Genomic DNA, 16,312 nt, shown 5'->3' with positions numbered 1-16,312 from the left:
CTGGGAGTTTTTTTCATCTTTTTTTTTGTTATTTTTTAAAAGTTGACTTCACAAATCGATTCGAATCTTCCAATATCAGGCACTCGACCACGAGTGCAAAATCAATATCCCAACAATAACGGAGCTGTTAAACAAATATTTTTGCCCAAGATCGGCACAATTAGGGCAACAGTTGTCGTCTAATCCTGAAATCCCACGCCCTATTTGAAACCCTCCACTTTGGTAAAAAATCTTGACCCTTTTTTACTAGGTAATTCTGTTATTTTCTCCCTTTTGTTGCCCGAATCCGTTATTATTCGTTCAACAAAAGCACATTGTACATATTCTCAACTCCATACTGTAAAATTTACGCATGCGTAGCCCTTGAAGGAACACGAGGTGCATATAGAGACGTCGCGACGCTCTCAGTTAACTCGATACCGCCAAATTGCGTGAGTGCGTGACTGTGCTGTTCAATACGCGGTCAACAGGTAAAAGTCTTTATTAATACCACTCAATTTAATGAACGAAACACCTTTCTGACCACTAGGAATCAAAATATTGATTGGAGTCATTCAGTCCGTGCTTGAATATGATAGTCTCAAGTTTTCCTTTGAGAGGGAATCTTGTTTAAAGTTTTATTAAAAGTTTAATTAAACTTTGCCAAGAGCACAGGTATGGAAATGCGAAACGGGTTTTTCGGTAGTCTCGATTCCGCACTTTTTTTCGATTGCCTCATCGATTTTAATAACGAGAACTTCATTAGGCCAAATGTGTAATCAATAGGGTAATAAATTCTACGGGGGAAGTTAACAGAATACCGAGAATTTAAAATGTTTTCTACTCGGACAATTCGGTTAAATTTAAATTTTCAAAAGACCGTAACAAATAGTCGAGTTTGGTGTTAATAAGCGATCTTTTGAAAGGAGTGACTTGAATACTTGTAACCACGGCGTGGAGTGAAGTGTGCAATTTAGTAATGAATGTTTGTTCAGTTGCCTCTTTTCCGACCGACTTTTAATTATTCATAGTCCAGGCAAAATAGACACAAAAATTTCAAAAGCTCGGAATTATTCCCATAAGGCTGATTTTTTGTGTGGGCGTTCATTTTATCAAAATGTCAAAAGTTCTTCAAAGCAAAAATGGTTTTCGAGCATTGACGATAGAACTAGCAAAGTCATCGAAACTGGTGGAAATTTGGTTCGGTCCCAAAATAAAAAATTCTAAAATTGCTTTTTTTTTTGGTCTAAAATTTTGAAATTTGGTGGAGTTGATAAGCGTACCGTAAATTATAACGTCGACAAATTTCATTGATTTAGTGTTTAAATTGTCAAAGTTACGTAATTTTAGAAAAAATAGTGGCATTTTTTATTCTTCCGAAGAATAAATTTCTAAAATTGTTTTTTCTTGATCTAATATTTTGGCATTTAGCACAGTTAATAAACGCGTCGAAAATAATAACTGCTATAATTTTGAATTTACGAAATTTTATAATAAATGGAAGGAAATTTTGGTTTATCCTCTCAATAAAAATTTCTAAATTTGCTCCTTGCTCTAAAATTTTGAGATTTATATTATAGTATAGTTAATAAATGTGTTATAAATTATAACGTCGACAAATTTTAGTGTTTTAGCGTTTAAACTGGCAAAGTTACGTAATTTTTTAGAAAATGCTGACTTTTTTTTATTTTTCCTAAGAGTAAAAACTCGTAAATTTGTTCTTTCTTGTTCTAATAAGTTGGCATTTGGCACAGTTAATAAACATGTTAAAAATGGTAACTACCCCAATTTTGATTGTCTTGACATTAAAATTACCAAAATTACGGAATTTTATATTAAATAGAGGGAAATTTAGCTTACCCTCTTAATATTTTTTTTTTAAATTGCTCTTTCTTGCTTAAATATTTTGGCATTTGGCAGTGTTCATCTCTGACGAGATAGTTGCAAATGTTTTTCTTTGACATTTACCACCGCGTAACTTTTTTAGTATCACACCTATCGATGGGGACTTTTGTCATTTTTTTTTAAATTATTTCGAGGTTGATGTTTATTTTGCCTGGACTATCAGTCAATTCACCGGCGACGGCGAATGTGGTTCAGAATTATTGAGCTCTTCAGAGGTAAATTTATCGGGTTTGGTACTTTGGACAGTGTCATAAAAGGTCTCTTGAGGGCTCGAGTGCTCTACATTCGATTCGCCGAGGGCAATTTTGTTCAGCCTCTTTGATTCTGATGACAAATTTTTTCTAGGTTTCAGACTTTTTGTGTTAATAAAATACGACGGCTTTGTATTTAGTGCACCCTCTTTTGAATATCCTTGTTTTCTTTCGATGCCTTTCGTCCTCCGCTTTGAAAGGTCGTTTTCCGTATTCCCGGAAAATAGGAGTGACATGGGAGTACAAGTCAAATACTGAGGCAAAGGTAGCATTAAAAATTTAACACTTAATAAGAAGATTACCTGTGACATTTTAACAATGACTCGAATTAATCTCGTTAAAATAAATAATTCATCCATCCGGAAGTGCTCAAATTTCTTGTGCCCATGCAGAGGTATGAAAATCGCGAAGACGCCGCCGTCAGAGATAAAATTTATCAATAACAGCTCCTCTTTAAAATTTCGTGATTGCGCAGAACAAAATGTTTACCAATTGGATTTTAAACAAACTCGTTCTGACGTCTTCAATAATTCAAGTGTAAATTGACAAAAACATCCGTTAGCTACAACTTTACCCGTTTGATCGCCCCTCTTTTCAACTCTTTGCATAATTGATTCCTTGCTGGGCTTGTGAATTGGTTCGAATTAGTTCCATTTGAGGAAAATTGCTAATTCATTATCAACTTAGAAACTTACACGGTGGTGCAATGAAGATGTCTTTAAAATGGACGGTTACCATAACAACACACCTAGTCCAGGTAACATTACACGGAATCACGACGTGCTGGAGAAATTTCGACGAAGATACGATTGTAGCGACAGCGCAGAATTGGACTTTTTGCGTTTTAATATCGTGGAGATAATAAAACGTGCTCTTCAGACAAGCATTAAAATCGCATTATGTTGAAGTAGCATGATCGATATTTTAGTAATCGGATTTATTTTGACGGATTTTACATGTCGCAACATGGCGAAACACCGTAATTACATAATGCAGTTGTTTGCATATTTATTTGGGATCGATCAAATGCACAGTTGCAATGATTATATGTTATTTTTCCTGCAGAGAATTCACCTATTTACAAAGGGGTAATTTTACATCAGCAGGATTTCAAATGGATAAATTCGGTACCTGTAATGGATAGGTGTCAATTTTGATTAATAGATGTCTCCACAACTGAATGTCAAGTTTGTTATTGGCGGAATTTTGGTTTAACTTCGCCCACATGAACAAAAGCGATTTGAATTTGACCAATCAAGGAAGTTTTCGTCTTCTAATGTGAATTCTTTTGGTCCAAAAGGCAGGTGAAGTTATACTAAAGTTACAAAATTCTGACAATTATAATCGCAAAATACTGTCAGTGGCGGCCAAAAAGAAGTGGGACAAGTCTTGCGCCACATTTTTTTTTAATTTGAGCTGTGTAAAACGAGATTAATAAAACAAAGAAAATAATGACATTCATGCAAGCTTCAAAAGACCTTTACATCGTAGACACAGATTACTCCTTGTAGATTAATAATTTATTATTATTCAGGTAGTTGTATTAACGTTCTATCTATTAGTAGTTCAATAATTTAATTTATGACCTGAATTACAATGTTGCTCAAAAGTTGTCCCACTTCATTTTGGCCGTCACTGTATAATGATAAAAAACAACGTTACAGTCCCGGTCCAATAAAATGGGTCAAGTCTTGGACCACATTTTTTCAAAAATTGAGCTGTGTAAAACACGCTTTCAAAGTAGGCATAATAATAATTTTGTAGGCTTAACAATGACGTTAATAAAACAAAAGAATAAAATGACATCATGCAAGCTTCAAAAGACTTTTATATCGTAGGCACCGATTACCCCTTGTAGATTAATAATTATTATTATTCAGGTAGTTACAATAACGTTCGATTAGTAGTTAAAAAGTTTAAATTTTGGCCTCGATTCCAATGTCGTTCAAAAGCTGTACCTCTTTATTTTGGCCGTAACTGTATAATTAAATACCTGCCAATCTGCCCTAAATCTAACGGAAACAAGTTTATTCACTTTTTGATGACAATCTGACACTTGTGACAGTTTTGGTTTGACAATTGACAGGAATTGCAGTTTAAAAAAACAGCATCGTGTCTGAACGGCCAATCACAGAGCGGCATTTTAAATTTGGCGCCAACAAAAATTCTCTTGACGTGTTTTTCCCAATTGAAAATGTGCAAATGAACCCACAAAAGAGTTGTTTTTGCTCCAAATCGATAAATAATTCATTTCAAGTCAATTAAATACAACCACAACAAAAAAACATGTTGTAGTAGCACCGAATTTCCTCCCATTTGAATTTTTTATCAGACGCGTATTTATGTAGCACGTGGGAGAATTACCTCTGCGATTCTTGTTATTTATTTTTTAACCGCAGCAACATCTTGTTAGAGTTACTGGGAAACTATCGATTTAGCATTTCCAAGACCTCGCCAATAAAAATTCTCCACTCTTCTTTTGACACTTTGATGTCACATTTCCGCGATCTTTCATCTACGTCAGCAACCATATTAATATCGTCTTCACAGAATTCTTAGCTTTCAGGTATTTTCAACACATTGTGGCTGTTTACAGCCGCCGTGCCAACTTATATCAACTCACAATAAATCACTCGAGGAATTATGCATCGACTTTCGTGCTTGGTGGAAATTGTGAAAAATCGCTCTTGTCGTCTTGATGCGAGTCCAAACGATCGTTTATTTTTATTTCGAGTGGAAGTAACACTATCAAACTTCGTTTGATCGATCGGATAAGTGGAGAAACGCAACTGGGATTAACATTCGCTCATTTATAAAACAAAATCGAATTCAATTTTTTAAATCAACAGTGCGGCGTGGGACGAATTTGTTTTTGTTTCCCTGCATACACTAGCATAAACAAAAGGTCATAAATGCCAAAAGTATTTAGAGTCTGCACAATGCGATCAAAAATAAAAATTTTAAGTTCAGTGTCGGAGTTTGTTGCGGTCTGCCAAGCCGAAGGGTGAGAATTATTTTTATTACTAAATAAAACTGAATTTGAATTCAAATGAACAGTTTGTGTGGCAGTGACGTCCAATAAACTATTGACGAAATAATGGAAAAGATAATTAACTGAGCATTATTTAAACAAAGCGGTTATTAATTGATCGTTTTTTGGATTGCAGGCAATCGACGCATACAAAAACCCTAAAATACAAAAACGAATTTTAATTAATTCCACCTCGATAATTGCTATTTCCGTGGGATTGTGGGTGGCTTTACAAATAAAAAACACGTGAATCAACTGTTGTGTCTGAGAGGCTGCCAATTTTAAGTACGAAATTATCCGTTTCACACATTTTCACCGGTCTTGAAACTTAAATTTTTAATTTTTGATTGAGATTAGGCCAGTTGACAAATCTTGAACTGCTCTTTTCGGTTTCTAATTCAGACACCATCTGAAAATCTATTTCGGTCGATATCTCGTTTATTTGTTATGAAAATTTGAGCTGCATAAGCTCATTTTACGCAGAATTTAGCGCTGAATCCAAAAATACCCTTATTTTTCTCGTCGGTCAATAAATAACCAAGTTAGAGGCGTTTGAAAATTTAGAGGTTTGAAAACGATTTTGCTCGATATCTCCGGAATTAAACCAAATATTAAGAAACCGTTTTTGAAATCGTTTTTCTCGCGACTTTTTAGCTTAGAAATCGGTCTTACATAATTCGAATTCGAAATTTCCATTTCCAGTAATATACAGAGTGAGGAAAAAAACTCTTTCAATTCCGTTGTGTAACAGTTGTGTTGACATTCGAAAAGCTCATCATTTCCACAATTTCTTCAGGCGGTTGCCCAACAAATAAAAACCGTCCATTGTATGTAATTTCTATCGATCTATTCAAAATAGATGAACTTTACGTCCTTGGTGGACACGATAAAAGCTATTATCTCGAACTTGTCTGATTCCAAATTTAATTAAATAAGCCGATTGATTGACGGGTAATGGTCCATAAAACAAGCCAAATAAACAAAGCGCGGTTTAAGACATAAATTAAAAAATATTATTGCTGAAAAGAATAAACACCGCGGCGGGTGTTTGGACGTAAATTTCCACAATTGCAAAGCGGAATTTGAGTGGAAAATTATTAATAAACGAGTTTTTTTTATAACCGAATTCCGCTCTCGTGTCTAATTTATTGTTCTTATCGCAATTAGTATTTGCATAATGAATTCCTAACTAGAGTTTTACGAATAAATAAAATATCATCGACTGTTTAACACTCCAAGGTTGACCTGTCCAACAGATTAGTTATCGATTTTCCTAGTCACATCAATTCTTGTTTCCACTGTCTGTTAAAACAGATCCAACCAATTAAAAACTCTTCCGCAGAAATGGGACTCGACGTGCCGACGGAAGCGTAGGTGTGGACAAAACAAACATTATGTGCGAAGTTAGCCTGCAATGACAAGATGATGTCTTGTATAAGTGCCGAAGTTGAACAAGGCTGTTCTCTCAGACCTGGATGTCCATCCCCGACAAGCACTCCTGAGGAGTTGGAGCGAAGGGCGTTGATACAAAGAAATGATTTATTGTTACATGAAGCTGTTATTAAGAACGATACTGAGGGTGTAAGGAGGATACTGAGGGAGCCCGTGGATGTGAACTCGAGGAATAATGTGAGTTTGTAGGATAAGAAGTTTTGCCACGGGGAATTATTAATCGCAAAGTTTTATAAATCGTTTTTTTAACTTCTGGGAGTAATAAAAAGTTGGTGAAAGTGAATTCGCCCGGCGCATCCACCATTTCTATATACAATTTTTTTGCCCGTCTTTATTTTTATTCAATATTTTATTAAAACGTCAAACTGGGAAAGTTGTTGCAACTCCCAACTTTGCTCTTTTAGTTTCGGATGTAATTCAGTGTCAGCCGAACTTATCCTTTGCTCATTTCACCCATGATTGATTAAAATTTAATACGAATCCTTTATCCGTGTATATTAACATGTTTCATCCTCGGATACCGAAAATTTCATTAGTCGCCATCATAATCCAATATCGCGTTTTTAATTTCGGGTCAAAGTCCATACAGAGTGATTAAATGAAAATGTATTCCGATGTGAAGCCAGATAACACACGAAAGTATGTTTAGAAATGTTTTCTTTTGTAGTATGGAAGGGCTCCTATTCACTGGGCGTCCTCACGAGGCAACATCGACATAATGGAAATGTTAATCGCCGCAAACTGTGACATCGAAGCTCGAGATAAGGTAAAAAGCTTGACGTTATCGAATTTGACTGTGATTTTGTGCTAACACTTGTAGTATGGGATGAGGCCTTTATTAATGGCATGTTGGCATGGGCATCGCGACGCTGTGCAGTTGCTCATCAATACAGGAGCGTGTTCTAATGCGACCAATAAGGTAACTCGCATAAGGCTGGATTTTTGTGTGGATCTTCATTTTATTGTTTTTTAAAAGTTGGCAAAAGTCCCCATCGATAGGTGTGCTGCTGAAAAAGTTACGCGGTAGTAAATGTCAAAGAAAACTATTCGTTGTCTCGGATGATTCTAACGGCAAAAACACCTGTTATAAAAAAGAATAAAAATCAAGTTACAATTTTGAAAATTTGCGTACGCTCATAGTTGACAAAGCTCTAGAAACTGACGCGAAAATTTCTTTTTTATCATGGTTTGGTAGGCGTCGCGACGCCTAAGAAGTATAATTTTTAGCGATTTTTGAGTTTTTGCGGAAATATTCGCGAATTTTTTTTCAGCATAACTGTGATAGAAATGTCTGAGTTTTTATTTTAAATCTAATGCAAATTGTGTTTAAAATTGGCGAAAAAAACGTAGTTTTATCAAGTTAGTTTTCAAAATTATGACAGCGCAGCGGCAAACAACGTTTACACCAAAATTTCACAAGTCACTTCATTCACTCTTATAAAGGTTAATTTTGATTAACACGGGCATGTTGCACTTTATGGACGCCAGAAATCGTTAATTAACATCGACAAAGCGACTATTTCACCAAGTGAGACTTTTGTTACAATCTAAAGCGAGCGAAAGGATAGATGTCATTAGTGACGCAAGATCTTGACAGATGGGTGTAAACGTAGTTCCCAATTTTGACGTAATTAAATTGGACACTAACTTGATAAAACAGCATTTTTTTCTCAAATTTTGAAGACAATTTGTATTGAATCTAAAACAACAACTGAGATATTATTAACACATTTATATTAAAAAAATAGTACATTATTAAACGCTATTTATTTTGAACGTGAGGTCCAAAGTCCAACATGTGTTCAAATTTTGGGACTGTACGCAAAATTGTGTATTGGGTTGTACCGCCTAGTGATATTTTTTGGTTTATTAGGTCGCATGGATTGTCTTGTTGACAATTAACAATTAACCGAAATGACAGAAACAATAGCAATGTTGAAAAATTATTTGATTTTCTTAAAATTTAGAGAAAATTCGTCAATGTTTTTGTTCGTTATGTGTAGAGCTCCTTTTAATTAAAAGATGGATCTCAAAAACTCACAATGAGAATAAAAAATAAGAGTTGTAATTGAACATAACCTATCGTGCTAGTTTTTAACTGTAATTAACAAGAGAGGGTGCAGTGGGTGCAAGTAATGTTTAGTTCATGGCTCAACATGTTCAGTTCGTCAAATTAAAACCCTCACTTTGAGACCCGTCATTAAAATTATTCGATTGTTCCACAAAAAAAAAGAAAAATAAAATGTTCGCCCAAAAGTTTCAATTTGAAAAAATAGGCTATTTGTTTACAAACATGTTTACTAGTCAAAAAAACATCCACATCACGAAGTAGAAATCTTTTATTATCCACTTTTCATAAAATAAGACTTAAATCTCTTTGCATTTTCAATAAATTCCTGACTCAACCAAAAGTGTCAATCATAATGTAAACAAACTTATTATTTTGACACCCCCCACGCTAATTTAGTACCAACTTTGATAAAAACCCCAAACTTGCTAGATACACTCGGCTCTCATATACACGTTCCGCCACTAAAATTGGGACCTAAATGAAGTTTACACGTATTTCATAAGGCGAGTATTGTAGCACGAATGAGTTTTGACCACTACGAGCGCAGCGAAGAGTGGTCAAATAGAATGAGTGCTACAAGTCGTCTTATGAAATGAGTGTATTATACTATTTTTTCTACTTTGCATTGTAATAGCTATTTATTTGAGAAGGATATTAAGTAATTCATAATGAACGAGGACGTTACTTGTTAACGTCCGAGTTTTTTATGAATTACTTAATATCCGTAGTAAATACAAAGCTTTATCGAAACATGGACGAGGGTGGCAATGTTACCACTCAACAGTTCTGCAAAATTCCAATTTTTGACGGAAGTTTTGAACGCGATGAAACAGCGAGAAAAGCATTTTCCAAGATATTTTATGTTAGAATTAATATAAATAAATGCAGATCTTCAGAATGTTTTTAATTTTGGTCTTTCTAGTTGCTTTCGTTTGCTTAAAAACGTTGAATATTATGGATTAATGGCAACTGTGCTATTATGAGACGGTAACTATGCTATTATGAAACAGTAACTATGTTATTATGAATTATTTGTATTATCACTATTATGATGTACTGTACACGTAAGCATACAATGGTATTAGGTACATCTTAATGTTCATGTTTCGATAAATAAATTTAAAAATTGCATTTGAAAGAAATTATTTTCAATTAGGGATTTTTGACAAGTTAAGTTGGTGACAAAAGAGGTAATGACATTTGTCTAACAAAATTTTAATTCAAATAATTACTGACGTTTTCTGTTTAATTTTGCAAAATTAGGTATTACAACGTTTGCTTTACTTGTGATTCATTATTCCTAAATTCACATTTTCGTGATCATGATGATGATCATCATTCAGGTTTTGATTCAACGTTTAAGTGTCGGCATAATAACATAGCCAACATTAAAAAAAAAATTACTGTTTTGCGTGCTATAATAAAAATAATTTTTGCGTTTGCGTTTCACAATGAAAGTATTGTTAACGCAAAGTAGAAAAATTAAATTAGAGGTTGATATCACAAACCCTTACAATTAACTAAAAATTACATTTTTAAGGCGTCGCGAAGCCAAAACTATCGGTGATAAAAAACGAATTTTTGCGGACCCAGTATAATAAATTATAATTGAACAGCTATTATAAAAATAAATTATAGAATCAATATTAGATTTTCACCAGTTTTGATAAAATTCCGTAACTTTTCTAGTTTTATCGTCAATGGTTGAAAACCACAAAATGGTTAAAAATCAATCAATTTGAAATATTGGTAATGACCAACTTTATTATTGCTGACATGAAAACTAAAATAAAGTTTAGAAGGCAATTAAAACTCTGTCTTCATTTATTTCAAATAAACTAGTGAAAAGTAATTATTTTAATGGTGGTAAGAGTTATAGTTTTGATTTTGCGTGAAACAGTATGTGGTAATTGCCGCGGTTCATCTTACCTGAAACTTAGGCAAATTTCATCTTGTTCTTTTGAGGACTTTCAAAAAACTTTTCAAAAATAAGTTGTTGGAAAATTTCGTGGGTCAAGTTTACTCAATGCTTCCTCAGTCGAACAAAAGGCACTAAGTTCTATGTTTCGACTGTGGTGCACAAAAGAATAAAATTCTTGAAATTTCGAAAAATATTTTCACTCCTACGAAAAATATTACGAGATCTTTTTTGTGTGAAATTTGATAAGGCACAATTTTCATGATAAGTACTTTTTATGTTGGAATCACCAGTGACAATATATTTGCAAAAATTTGTTTTCTTTGACATTTATCACCGCGTAACTTTTTTAGCAGCAGTTCTATACATGAAGACTTTTGGGAATGATTCTGAGCTTTTGAAATTTTTGTGTCTATTTTGTTTGGAATAATGGAGAAAACTTCAAAAGCACAACGAATAAAATCTCTGTGCAGCGACATCAAAGAAGCTTCTTAAATCTCTCCCAAGAAATGTTTGTTTATTGCTACAATTAAACGAGAAATCGAAGCTGCGACGTCCTCACCTAGAAACAAGAATGTTCCCACGACCAGAATCGATCCCCTTTAAGTTTAGCATATGCCAATAACACAATCCGCTTCTTCTGCTTTGAGCGCTCGTCACAATGTCTTTGTCATTCGCAGAAACACTACACCCTCCTCATGTGCGCCGCCAGAAACAACCGCATCGAAGTCGTCGACTTCCTCATCGAAACCTTAGAAGACACCCGCGTGGACGCTGTTGATATAGACGGCCAAACTGCGATTTTCCACGCCGCCATGGGCGGCCACGTCTCCGTCGTGAAACGTTTAATTGACTTGGGCGCGAATTTAGACAAAAGAAATAAGGTAACTGGGGAGATTTCCCGAGGGATTTTCAACGAGTAATTGACTTTGAAGGAATGCAGGACTGCCCTCCACATAGCCTGCGAAAGGGGTCATTGCGAGGTCGCCGAATTGCTGTTGGCTCATGAGACCGACATGGAGGCGAAGGACGTTTCCGGCAGCACGCCTCTGCATGTGGCGTCCCAACATCAACAAACTGGATTAGTTCAGGTACTTTTAGAGGCGGGAGCTGACCCGGATAATGAAAATTTGGTAAGTTGAGAGTTAATTGTTGGTAATCCACTGAGTGCGAGTAATTCTATCTTTTCCTGGTAGAAAGGATTCACCCCGTTACACGTAGCGAGTAGTTTGGGAAGTCGAGGGATTTTGGAAGCTTTGTTGCAGCACGGAGCTTCGCTTAACAAGCAAAATAAGGTGAGAAAAACACTCACTGTCTTTGTAGCACTTAAAAAATCGAAGAATGGCCCATCAGCGCCAATTTCATAAGAAACGAGGTGACATCTCCGCGCAAAAACGCGAAATCTGCCTAAACGGATTTGCGAGTTATTAGTGCGTCTCGCGCAATTATAAAACTGTTTAAACCTCTCAAAGCGTTTTATTGCCTGTATATTTTTCCACTCTCTGAGTTTATTTAAACGCGATTTTTTCCCCGACGGATATGTTTGGTGCACCTTTTATTATTAAATTGCTGCAAATAGCTTGCCGGGCACTTTCATTGTATTGATTTCGCTTGAAAATGAAACAATACTTGAATTAGCGTTAGTTTTTACGAATTTTAGTCGATATCTCGCTTATTTATGGAACGATCTTGAACTTCTGGTACTCATTTTGCGCAGCATTTCGCGCAGATTCTAAAAGTGGGCTCTGAATTCACACGTACGGCTTATGGGAGTTATGGGCGTTTGAAGTTTCGGATGGTTGATTTTTATTTTTCAAGTCTTTGATGCTCGATAAGTTTAAAACTACAACAGATAAAAAGAAACGGGTTGCACTATCGTTTTTCTCGTGATTTTTTAGCTGAGAAATTGTTCTTAGATTTTCCAGTCGAAAGTTGGAGTTTTTCGGGAAAATTCTTGACTAAAACTATGTCAAAGTTCTGAAATCGATATCTCGCTTATTTTTGGAGTAATATTAAAGTATTTGTGCTCATTTTACGCAGAATTTTACGTAGAATCCAAAAAAGTCAGATTCGTTAAGATTGTTTTGAAAATAACTGAGTTATAAGCGATCAAAGTTTTGGACAATATCCAAAACTTTGATCGCTTATAACTCAGTTATTTTAATAGTTTCAATAATTAAATTATTCAAATTATTAAATTCAATAATTTTGAGTTGGAAAATTTTCAATGCTCGATATCTCCGAAACTATCAAAGGTTTTTTGAAACGGCTTTTACCAACGTTTTTTTCGCCCCATTTTACTTTAGAAAAACCCTCAAAAGTCGAAAATTTGATGGTCAAATTTTTAAGCAAAAAAATTTTGCGACTCCTCAATCGATGAAAAATTTTCAATTTTTTGTTTTTGATTGCCCTTTCTAAAATATTTGCCCTATTGATCTGAGATTTGGACAGTTGATAGATCTCGAGCTCCTCTTTCGATCGATATATAATTCAATAATTCTAAACGCACTTTTCACCCCGAAACAGCGTCTTGAAAATGACCCTAAAAACACCCTCTGAAAATCTATTTCGGTCAATATCTCGTTTATTGGTTACGGAAATTTTGGCTACATTAGCTCTTTTTACACAAAATTTTGCGCTAAATTAAAAAATATCCTTATTTTTCTCGTCGGTCAATAAATAACAGAGTTAGAGGCGTTTAAAATTTCGGGTAGTCGCCAGAGGGACAAAATTTTGGAGGTTCGAAAACGATTTTGCCCGATATCTCCGGAGTTAAGCCATATATTAAGAAACTCTTTTCGGAATCGTTGTTTTTGCGATTTTTTAGCTTAGAAATCGATCTTCGATAGTTCGAATTCGAAATTTTCATTTTTTTAATGTATAAGTCAGCTGCCTTTTGGCCTCTCATTCAGACTCGGTCGATATGTCGCTTATTTTTGGAGCATTATTAAAGTATTTGTGCTCATTTTACGCAGAATTTTACGTAGCATTCAAAATAGTAAGATTCGTTCAAATCGGTCCAAAGATAACTGAGTTATGAGCGATCAAAGTTTCGAATATTGAATTTTGAGTTGGAAATTTTTCAAAGCTCGAAATCTCCGAAACTACAAGAGATTTTTTGCAACAGTTTTTATCAGCGTTTTTCTCGGTTCATTTTACTTTAGAATCCGCCATCAAAAGTCGAAAATTCGATGGTCAATTTTTTGGGCAAAAAAAGTTTGCGACTCAATCGATAATTTTTTTTTAATTTTTGGTTTTTCGATCGCCCCTCGTAAACTCTTTGTCCTATTGATCTGAGATTAGGTCAGTTGATAGATCTCGAGCTCCTCTTTCGACCGATATATAATTCAATAATACTAAACGCCGTTTTCACCCCGAAATAGCGTCTTGAAAATGACCATAAAAACACCCCTTGAAAATATATTTCGGTCGATACCTCGTTTATTTGTTAAGAAAATGTGAGCTACATGGACTCATTTTTCGCAGAATTTAGCGCTGAATCCAAAAATACCCTTATTTTTCTCGTCGGTCAATAAATAAGCGAGTTAAAGGCGTTTGAAATTTCAGGTAGTCGCCAGAGGGTCAAAATTTTGGAGGTTCGAAAACGGTTTTTTTTTCGATATCTTCGGAATTAAGCCAAATATTAAGAAACTTTTTTTGGACTCGTTTTTCCCGCGATTTTTTAGCGTAGAAATCGATCGATGATAGTTTGAGTTCGAAATTTTCATACACGGTCGCTATCTCGCTTATTTATGAAGTAATATTATTATTATTTGTGCTCATTTTACGCAGAATTTCACGTAGAATCCAAAAATCTAAAACTTGTTAAGATCGGTCAACGAATAACTGAGTTATGAGCGATCAACATTTCGGATATTGAATTTTCGTTTCACAAATTTTTAAAGCTCGATATCTTCGAAACTACAACACAGATACGTTCAAATATAAAAGCCCGCAAAAATGTTTCCTTTGAAAAGATATTTTCCGGCTGAAAATGCTTAATAATTAGAGCAAAACCTGTTTACCTTTTTGGTTGAAAACATTCCGCTAAAAAAGCATCGTGTCTGTAAACAACGGCGATGAATCATTAGTATTAGTATTAATGAGATCGAATAGTGCTCGGACTTTTGGGACTAATCTGATAATTCCACCCATAACAATACAAAAAAAAATTTTTGGGAATCACAAAAACGACGAAATTAGTGGTGATCCCGCGACATTTTACCCCTTCATAGCTAATTAAACCCCTCTAAGCCTGTTTACGCTCGCAGATCCTCCCCGTAGTAAACAACACAGTTCCTCCATTAATATTAATGCGATCGACAGAGACGTCCTCGTGTTCTAACTTTAATTGAAATGTTCTTTTTTCTCCAACAGAACGGGAACACATCTCTACACCTCGCTTGCCAGGCCAACGTCTTTGAGACTGTTGAAATTCTTATAAGCAAAGGAGCTGATTTGAATAGTCTCAACACGGTAAGTTGCCTGTTTTGAGTTGCACCAGTGACGCAAATTCTTCCAGAGATTGCAATCTCCAATTCACATCGCTGCAGAAATGGGGCACACCGAAATTTGCAAATTGCTCTTAGCAGCAGGTGCTGATATCGAACAGAGAGAACAAGGGGGAAGAACGCCTCTTTATATCGCAGCCCGAGGGAGTTTCACTGCGATTGTTGATATGATTATAAAAACGGCAAGGCTGGACTACCCTGCGCACGTAAGTACCAATTAATTGAATTTTTTTTAAGTCATGAATATGTTAGGCGTCTTATGCATTTCTCCAGAGGTTTTTCCATTTCCGGCGCGTAATTTATTAAGTGAAAAAGTCTCGCGTCATCATCAAAGATGTAGGAACCGCGGCGACTTTCATGGCTCGAATTTTGATGAAATTCTTGATCTTTTAGGAGGATCAAACAAACGGGACTAATAGAAAAGACCACAAGCGGAAGCCTTCTTTAAGTACGGCGAGGAGTAAATGGAGATCGACCAAAGACGACACTCGAGGACGAGATAATGAAAGGCTCAGAGAAATTCTTTATAAGGTGGCTTACAAACAGTTGGGGCCCGGCGAATGGAAATTGTTAGCGCATCATTGGGCCTTCACAGAAGAGCAAATCAAAGCGATTGAACATCAATACAACGGTTTGTACCTGGAAATCTTTTCAAATAAAACGAGAAACTATAACAGGTCCGTCGAGTTTCAAGGAGCATGGATTCAGAATGATGTTGATTTGGAGCCACGGGCTCGGAACGGATGTCAACCCCATGAGGGAGTTGTACGAGAGTTTAACAGCAGTGGGGAAAAAGGCGTTGGCTGGTGAGGTTACCACTCCAAGAACTAGAAGTAATTCTCTTTTTCCAGACGCTCTCCGGAGGAAAATCGACCAAGAAAACGAACTAAGGAGAAAAGGCAATCAAAAAAACTGCTGTAGCATATCTTAGACTAGCAACACTTCTTATGAAACTGACATATCGGAAGGAACTCTTGTCTAAACGTGGACAACAAGAACAGACGAAACTAGAAAATGAACTGTGATAAACCTAGATAACAATCAGAAGTCAACAATTGTGCCAAAATTCGTACTGGACCAATCAAGTTGTATCGTCTGGAGGTGTCTTGTTGTCCATTGTTGTACAAGTGGAGTGTGTCAGTGTGGTACAACAGATTTCCGTTTCTGCACTTTTGGTGTGTTTTTGTATTTTTG

General features: G+C 35.5%; 1 protein-coding gene across 3 annotated transcripts; it reads left to right on the top strand.

The window, feature by feature from the left end:
- The first annotated feature begins 65 nt into the window (after positions 1–65).
- On the top strand, positions 66–16,238 carry LOC148175673 (uncharacterized). Of its 3 annotated transcripts, none has more exons than XM_088034200.1 (12): positions 66–470; positions 6,509–6,795; positions 7,286–7,384; positions 7,439–7,537; positions 11,288–11,491; positions 11,543–11,740; positions 11,804–11,902; positions 14,985–15,083; positions 15,130–15,324; positions 15,512–15,749; positions 15,796–15,924; positions 15,970–16,238. In XM_088034200.1, exons 2-12 carry the CDS (start codon positions 6,589–6,591, stop codon positions 16,047–16,049), a joined length of 1,647 nt encoding a protein of 548 aa, XP_087890326.1. In that variant the 5' UTR covers positions 66–470; positions 6,509–6,588; the 3' UTR covers positions 16,050–16,238. The 3 variants fall into 3 exon arrangements, with proteins under 3 accessions (XP_087890326.1, XP_087890328.1, XP_087890327.1); XM_088034201.1 differs by lacking the exon at positions 66–470 and adding an exon at positions 4,861–5,139; XM_088034202.1 differs by lacking the exon at positions 7,439–7,537 and having other exon boundaries at positions 107–470.
- The last annotated feature ends 74 nt before the right edge of the window (positions 16,239–16,312 follow it).

The sequence above is a fragment of the Gnatocerus cornutus genome, chromosome 4, assembly GCF_029298725.1.
Source record: "Gnatocerus cornutus isolate USDA-ARS CGAHR chromosome 4, icGnaCorn1.1, whole genome shotgun sequence".
Lineage (NCBI taxonomy): Eukaryota > Metazoa > Arthropoda > Insecta > Coleoptera > Tenebrionidae > Gnatocerus > Gnatocerus cornutus.
The sequence above is the reverse complement of the archived record's forward strand: the minus strand, read 5'-3'. Positions and strand labels throughout refer to the sequence as shown.

Excerpts from the sequence above, each read along its gene's own strand:
- LOC148175673 (XM_088034200.1), top strand. The coding sequence starts at position 6,589 with ATGATGTCTTGTATAAGTGCCGAAGTTGAACAAGGCTGTTCTCTCAGA. Across the intron at positions 15,325-15,511 it reads GGCTGGACTACCCTGCGCAC|GAGGATCAAACAAACGGGAC; the intron begins GTAAGTACCAAT and ends TTGATCTTTTAG. Across the intron at positions 15,925-15,969 it reads GGGGAAAAAGGCGTTGGCTG|ACGCTCTCCGGAGGAAAATC; the intron begins GTGAGGTTACCA and ends CTCTTTTTCCAG.